We start from the raw sequence: 8,351 nt of genomic DNA, 5'->3' as shown, positions 1-8,351 counted from the left end.
CTTAACCACTGATTTCTAGTTGTGTCCTCTTTTGGAAGGCCAAACAAAGTAGTTTTGCTTTCACAACCAAACACACAGCGCCTTCACGACATGGCGGCAGCAATAATACTACAGCGAGAATCAAAGTTACGCCTTCTTTCTTTGCGTAAACATTTGGGCGGTGTTATGGAAATCTTCCCACACAGTGACGTAGACATGTGGGGGCGTTTAAACGAGGCGTTTTAGGAGGGCGTGGACCAGTCTTAACTTTTATAAAGAATATCTCTTTGGGTTTGAGACTTTAGTCTTTGCAACTTTAGAGATCTTATCTATTCACAAACAGCTTGTAACACACCAAAGAGAAAGGAAAACTTGAAATCGCATCATATGACCCCTTTAATGAATTTCAAGACATTTCTGTGGCATTTATACATTAGTTTTGGTTCTGTATTGAGTCACCACCTATAATGTCCAATGTAAAATCTTAGTTGTGAATCAAAACCAGTTGAAAACATTTGATCAAGATAATGAAGCAGGTTATATATCGTATTAGAGCATCATAATCCCTGGGCTGTTTTCAATCACAGTCCTTCCATGTTTTCTCTACTCTTGTTGTTCAATGAACTAGTGTTCAATAAACTAATGTTTAAATGTTTAATTTGACCAACAAAATTAATTTGTAGAGAATTTCAAAGCTTGGATTGTGGAGTTCCATCCAAACACCTTGCATTATATACACATACAAAAATCAGGTATCAAAAACATCATGGAAGCCATTTACAGTGGTTAAAGTATATATATATATATATACATCCTTAATTACATATTTATAGAAAAGTTATTCTGAAAGGGGGGCCGATGACAGATGTTAAAACTCACTCTCCTCTATGATCTCCTCCATCGTCTCTCCTAAAGTCATTTCCCCGTCGCTGCTGGAGAGGCTCTTCCTCATGTAAAACTCGGAGCTCCGCCCACACGGCACGTCCTCTGCTGATTGGACGGCCACCTGCAGCGGATGTCCCTGTGTGGGGGCGTGGCTTCCCTCCTCATTGGATTCGCTCTGTTCTGTGGTTTGTCCGGGTCTCTTTTGTGAGCACTTCCACAGGTGTTTGGGGTGAATGTCAGCAAAGCAGTTGTGCACCTCAAAGTGATTGGAGGAAATGAACAGCTGCCACCTCTTCTTCAGCTCAGCCTGGACCTGGAGGACACGTTTCCAAAGTTAGGTCTATGGTCAAAGATATTCTCACACTTAACCTTTTTAGTAAGGGAACGAAAATTTGCAAGTGCTTTAAGATCCTCAAAATACACCAATTTTTTTCCAGATTTTTACAATTATTTTTAATTTTTTAAAAGACATAACCACTAATGAAATAAAAAAGTTACATGTTTCATGTTCGGGTCATTTTAACCTGGGTATATGTGAAGCACTATTAGGTCTCAAAAATACTTTTTCTAAAATGATCAGTGAAGTTATATGTTTTGAAATATATTTTGCCTTTTCCCCATATCTCACACACTTTTGGTACTAAATTTTGATGATAAACATGAATATGTACATCTACTGACGAACCATTGCAACATGAAAAATTAATTCCTTTTTTTTTTTAAGTTTATGCAAATAAAATACATTTATTTTGACAAAGTTTCAGAGTAATATTTGTTTTAATGTTGTTTTGTAAGAAATAACCATGTTAGTTTCATACATTTGTACTGTTTTTGAGCAATCATGAGTTATAAATTCAAAGGAATTTTATTAAATTTAATTCATTCCAATGGGGTTAATACCGGTAATTCTCAGATTATATGTTCTTATAAATTTCATACAATGATATATTCAAATAAAATGTCTCATCAATACTGAAAAAAATATAAATATATATTGCATTATATTTTTTTGGTGTGGTTAAGGTGTAATTTCAAAGAATTTCACTTATTTTTAATTAATAAAAAGGGGTACATGCAATAATAACATGCAAAACCTTCAATTTTCTTTTTCACATTCACTCATTAATGAGAAGTTGCTGATCAGATATAATATGGTTTAAGACGAAAAATATTAAGTTACGACTGTTTAATAAAATAATGATTCTTGTACGCAAAAACAGTGTACATGTTACAAGGGTTAACAGTTTTAAATAAAAAAAAAACTATTTCATTTTTTCAAATGTTTTTTCAAACACATAATTCAGTGAATTACTTGCCTTTTCTCTGTAATCACTGGTGAAATTTAAAAGCAATTTCTGAATAAATCAAATTTTTTTCAGTATTCTAATCAGAAAGAAAAAACAAGCAGTCACCTGGAAAGAGCTCAGGGTCAGATTGACGAAGTTTCGAGCGTAGCGGCTGCTTCCCTCAACTGATTCGTCTATAATTAAGGTAAAGACGATTTCATGGACCCCGAGCAGAGGAATCAACACAAGCGTTGCTCTGGCTAGACTGAGAAAAGGATGCAAATCACATGAAATGAGTCTTGTCACCATCAGTTTTATATGGACAAACATATTTCAGATAAGCAGTGACTAACCTGTATCTGTAGTCAGTGAACTTCACCTGGTCAGCCTTTAACTTGGACAGCAAAAGTCGGATGATTTTAAGAAAAATGCAAAAAATGACCTGAAAGACAAGTGAGTGTATGATTATATCAACATTTTACTTGTGTTTGATTCACATTTCCTTATAAGTATCTTTTTTTGAGCAGGACTGAGTGATAATTAAGTACTGATTTTTTTTTATTACTCTATATTTAATCAAAATTTATTTAATTTCACTTCACGTTTATTAACTGACAATCCACCAATTTTTTTTTAGCATGATTGGGTGTTAATGAAGTTTTGATTTTATTAGTTTTAATACCCTATGTTTCATCAAAATGTATTTAATTTTACTGAATTTTGATGCATGTTTATCAAGCAACTATTCAGTTGTTATTATTTAATACTCTAAATTGCATTAAAGGGGTCATCGGATGCAAAATTCACTTTTACATGTTGTTTGAACTGAAATGTGTACACAACCACCCTATAATGCTAAAAATCCACCCAGTGCTTTTTTTTAAAAATCTCTATAAATCCAAACCCCTTTCTCATATCGAGCCGATCTTAGATTCTTGGCAGAATGATGTAGTTCTGCACAGGCCCCTCCCACGATTGTTGATTGACAGTGGCGTCAGTCTTTGGTTTTATCACAGTTCCTCCCTGAGTGAGCTGTCATCAGTCCGCCATTGTATCGACTCCGGTGCAGGGGAAGACAAGAATGTCACCGATTAAGCGATTGAGGTGTTCTTTTGTTAGATGTAATATTGAACATAGCAGTCGTCATTTACTCCCGACATCTGAGCCGCTGAAGACGCAGAGGATTACTTTTGTTTCTGAAGGTGAATGCGCCCCCGATCTGCCTAAATACGTCTATGTTCACGCGAATCATTCGTGATCCAGCTTCACCTACAGAAGAAGTGAGTTTTTGTGAAGGTTTTTATATGAATCTTTGCAAATCGCCTTTCCTAATAATGCGCTAGTTAGCAAGTTTCACAATGAATGCGGCTAAAGTTTACAGTCTCTCAGACAGCGGCTCGGAAGAGAGGGGCGGGGTCAGCAGAGCTCATTTGCATTTAAAGGAACATGCACTAAAACGGCTTGCTGTGAACGAAGCTGTTTTTGACAGGGTACAAAGGGTGTTGTTTTACACTACCATTGAGAAATTTTAACCAAAGTATGTTATAGACTTTTCATTAAGACCCTAAAGAATCATATCAAACTGTGGAAAATGGGCATCCGATGACCCCATTAAATACACACAATTTATTACCAAATAATTTATGATATTACATGTACATTTATTATGATGATCTGCCTCTGAATAATAAAGGGTTCAAACACATTTTGAACATTGCTTGTACAGAACCAGCGGTGATGCAGAACGACCGGTTTGATCCGTTGTAACTGTCATGTTTTCCGGCTCGTTCCCATGAGCTTGTGACCAGCATGAGACGTGACACACGAGGAACGACTTCAACTACAGTGAAATCAGCATTACAGCATGACAGCAGAACAGATGTAAACCAACTAACCCTGCTTTTCTCCTTCCACAGTCTTCATATTAAATATGGCATCAAAAGAAAACAACTACAAAAGAAAAACAAGCCATTTTAAATGAAATTCATAAGGCATTATACTCACAATCACTGATAATGTTATTGGGCCTCTAATTATCCACCAGATCCATCTGATGTTATGTAACCAACAGCTTTAGAAAAAGGAAACATATTATTATTTATAATGCATTATATATAAATGATTTAAGTTTTACCGAATTTATTTTAACTATAGTTACAATTATTTATTAAGAAATATAATGTCATTATATAACATAAACAGTTATGTTTAGTTTTATATACTGTACATGAGAACTTTTTTGAAGATGACTGGAGTACATTTAACAAGAAAATGCAATTTCAGTCTTTCAACAGTTTAATTCAAAGTGTTTCTAAGTAATTATTTGTGAAATTTAATATTAATTTCTGAGTGCAAATAGTTTCAAAGTTAATCCTACACCATTTTTTCAGTGCATATCATTACCAAGAACATTTATTCCACCATAAAATACCAAATTATTTTCTGTATTACATTCAAAACATCTTTTTAAAGTGTCAATAAGAAGTAAAACAGGCACATACCTTTTATTTTCATACAAAGTTTTGGCAACAGTCCAGGGAATCACAAACAGTAATGGAGTACCTGAATGAGTTCATTGGATAAAGCCGGAGAATGAATAAGTCATATTTAAATGTATGACATTTTTAAAGAAAATAAAAAGGAAAGAGCGTTTTTCTGTAGTAAAAACAAGCCTCACCCCATCCTATAATCATATATTTCTTAAGAAGTCTTTTCCTGGTCAGAACTGCAGTGAACAGCAGCGTGTGCTCGTCATTTACTCCCGACATCTGAGCCGCTGAAGACGCAGAGGATTACTTTTGTTTCTGAAGGTGAATGCGCCCCCGATCTGCCTAAATACGTCTATGTTCACGCGAATCATTCGTGATCCAGCTTCACCTACAGAAGAAGTGAGTTTTTGTGAAGGTTTTTATATGAATCTTTGCAAATCGCCTTTCCTAATAATGCGCTAGTTAGCAAGTTTCACAATGAATGCGGCTAAAGTTTACAGTCTCTCAGACAGCGGCTCGGAAGAGAGGGGCGGGGTCAGCAGAGCTCATTTGCATTTAAAGGAACATGCACTAAAACGGCTTGCTGTGAACGAAGCTGTTTTTGACAGGGTACAAAGGGTGTTGTTTTACACTACCATTGAGAAATTTTAACCAAAGTATGTTATAGACTTTTCATTAAGACCCTAAAGAATCATATCAAACTGTGGAAAATGGGCATCCGATGACCCCATTAAATACACACAATTTATTACCAAATAATTTATGATATTACATGTACATTTATTATGATGATCTGCCTCTGAATAATAAAGGGTTCAAACACATTTTGAACATTGCTTGTACAGAACCAGCGGTGATGCAGAACGACCGGTTTGATCCGTTGTAACTGTCATGTTTTCCGGCTCGTTCCCATGAGCTTGTGACCAGCATGAGACGTGACACACGAGGAACGACTTCAACTACAGTGAAATCAGCATTACAGCATGACAGCAGAACAGATGTAAACCAACTAACCCTGCTTTTCTCCTTCCACAGTCTTCATATTAAATATGGCATCAAAAGAAAACAACTACAAAAGAAAAACAAGCCATTTTAAATGAAATTCATAAGGCATTATACTCACAATCACTGATAATGTTATTGGGCCTCTAATTATCCACCAGATCCATCTGATGTTATGTAACCAACAGCTTTAGAAAAAGGAAACATATTATTATTTATAATGCATTATATATAAATGATTTAAGTTTTACCGAATTTATTTTAACTATAGTTACAATTATTTATTAAGAAATATAATGTCATTATATAACATAAACAGTTATGTTTAGTTTTATATACTGTACATGAGAACTTTTTTGAAGATGACTGGAGTACATTTAACAAGAAAATGCAATTTCAGTCTTTCAACAGTTTAATTCAAAGTGTTTCTAAGTAATTATTTGTGAAATTTAATATTAATTTCTGAGTGCAAATAGTTTCAAAGTTAATCCTACACCATTTTTTCAGTGCATATCATTACCAAGAACATTTATTCCACCATAAAATACCAAATTATTTTCTGTATTACATTCAAAACATCTTTTTAAAGTGTCAATAAGAAGTAAAACAGGCACATACCTTTTATTTTCATACAAAGTTTTGGCAACAGTCCAGGGAATCACAAACAGTAATGGAGTACCTGAATGAGTTCATTGGATAAAGCCGGAGAATGAATAAGTCATATTTAAATGTATGACATTTTTAAAGAAAATAAAAAGGAAAGAGCGTTTTTCTGTAGTAAAAACAAGCCTCACCCCATCCTATAATCATATATTTCTTAAGAAGTCTTTTCCTGGTCAGAACTGCAGTGAACAGCAGCGTGTGCAGGAATATCGCCTCCACTAACAGCCAGAAGTAATTACACCCAACAAAATATTCCAGCGACACCTTTGAGGCCTTGCAGACGAATAACATCTGGAAGGTTGACATTTACAGTATATTACTGCATTTGTCTTGTCTTTTTTGTTTTTTGAAATAACATTCCGTAAGTTTTGTAGACTTGCTCAGATGTAATTCCTTGAAATAATTCCACACAACTAAAAAACAGACACATAAACAAATGTTTCTGTACCGTAGATTTTGTGTAGCTGTTCCAACCGATCTCATCCCTGGGCAGGTTGGTATACATGACTTTAAATATAACCTCTTTAATAATTACTGCTATTGCTCTAAATATGAATGATGCAAAGAGATTCATGTGGATGTAGTTCCTCGTACAGTGAAGCTTCCTGAAAACAACAGGTAAAAATCATTTATTTCTTGGTCAGGGACAAATAAAATTAGGATATCAGGTATCTGGAGCCAGCTCTGGGCTGGAACAGAATAAATGACCGGACAGGACAGAATGGAATCTATTTGATTAATGAAAACAAAGCTTGGAAATGTAAGTACAAAAATAAATCTAATTATGTAAGTACAGTGACAGAGAACATTGGCTAAATGTCAACATAGTGAACAGGATAGAATGTCTACATTCCAAATTATTCAATGGTTTGTCATCATCTGTATGACTAATGGCACAGAATCCAGCATTAACCAGTGAGATTATGATTAAAGTGTTATGAGAAATAGTGAAGGAAACCATTATTGCAAGCTATCTTAAAGTTACACTAAGAAACATAAGGGGACCAAACACCAAGCCCTGCAGAACACCGCTCACCTCAGAAGACTCATGATCAGAACAGCCAAGCAAAGAGAGGAAAATGACAGCGAGTATCCTACAATGGACAAGACTCTCAGCACAGACTGCCGAAACACTTCTTCTTCCTGTGTATGCAGGATACTATTGTAAAAATCATTCTGTGACGAAAATCATAGTTGTATGGTAGCAATATTCACCTCGGACTTGAAAAAAGAATGGTTTTCACACTCTGAATGATTTCTCCATAGGCTGCTGGAATTCTCCTCAGGTTTCCAGGTTCCGTTGGCCGTGCATTCCTTGTACACGTTTCCAGTAGCACCTGATAATGACCACCATAAATTTCTTATGTTTAAAGTGTTTAATTAGAAAATTATACATTATCAGTCAAACATTTGGAATCATTAGGATTTTTTTATGTTTTTGAATGAAGTCTCTTCTGCTCACCAAGACTGCATTTATTTGGTACAGTAAAAACAGTGAAATATTATTACAATTTAAAATTGTGAATAAATTGTAAAATGTAGTTTATTTCTGTTATCAAAGCTCAATTTTCAGCATCACTACTCCAGTCTTCAGTGTCTTGTGATCCTTCAGAAATCATCCTAATATGCTGACTTGGTGCTTTAGCTTTGCCATCACAGATCTACATTTTAAAATATATTACAATACAAAAACAGGTATTTTATATGTTAATAATAATAATTCAAAATATTACTGTTTTACTGTATCAAATAAATGCAGCCTTGGTGAGCAGAAGAGACTTCTTTTAAAAACATGAAAAAAACTTAGTATACATAATTTAATATATTAATAATAAATTAATTAATAATATATTATTTTATTTTTAGTTCAGAAAATAATGCTACACGATGCAATGATACAACTAACTTTTTAACTATAATACGACAAAAGTGTTAAACTAGAACAGAATAAGTGACCTTCTTTGATCCATGGTAAATAAGGAGGGCAGGGTACAGATACGATCCCAGGAGATGAATGTGGCCAACAGGCAAAAACATCAAATGTTCC

The 8,351-nt window shown here is 34.5% G+C and overlaps 2 protein-coding genes across 2 annotated transcripts; both read right to left on the bottom strand.

Moving 5' to 3' along the window:
- Positions 1 to 847: 847 nt before the first annotated feature.
- Positions 848 to 4,918, bottom strand: LOC107653910 (glucagon-like peptide 2 receptor). The gene is made up of 6 exons (XM_016440773.1): positions 4,828 to 4,918; positions 4,652 to 4,712; positions 4,155 to 4,221; positions 2,504 to 2,592; positions 2,277 to 2,415; positions 848 to 1,177 (listed from the first exon to the last, which is right to left on the bottom strand). Exons 1-6 carry the CDS (start codon positions 4,916 to 4,918, stop codon positions 848 to 850), a joined length of 777 nt encoding a protein of 258 aa, XP_016296259.1.
- A 530-nt stretch (positions 4,919 to 5,448) lies between these two features.
- On the bottom strand, positions 5,449 to 8,345 carry LOC107653909 (glucagon-like peptide 2 receptor; the record flags this gene model as incomplete). The annotated part of the gene is made up of 8 exons (XM_016440772.1): positions 5,449 to 5,598; positions 5,763 to 5,829; positions 6,260 to 6,320; positions 6,436 to 6,595; positions 6,753 to 6,909; positions 7,341 to 7,447; positions 7,520 to 7,641; positions 8,261 to 8,345. Coding segments are annotated over 8 exons (903 nt in total), but the record flags the coding sequence as incomplete, so codon positions are not given.
- Between the last annotated feature and the right edge of the window lie 6 nt (positions 8,346 to 8,351).

Source organism: Sinocyclocheilus anshuiensis, unplaced genomic scaffold, assembly GCF_001515605.1.
Source record: "Sinocyclocheilus anshuiensis isolate Anshui unplaced genomic scaffold, SAMN03320099.WGS_v1.1 scaffold454, whole genome shotgun sequence".
Classification (NCBI taxonomy): domain Eukaryota; kingdom Metazoa; phylum Chordata; class Actinopteri; order Cypriniformes; family Cyprinidae; genus Sinocyclocheilus; species Sinocyclocheilus anshuiensis.
The sequence above is the reverse complement of the archived record's forward strand: the minus strand, read 5'-3'. Positions and strand labels throughout refer to the sequence as shown.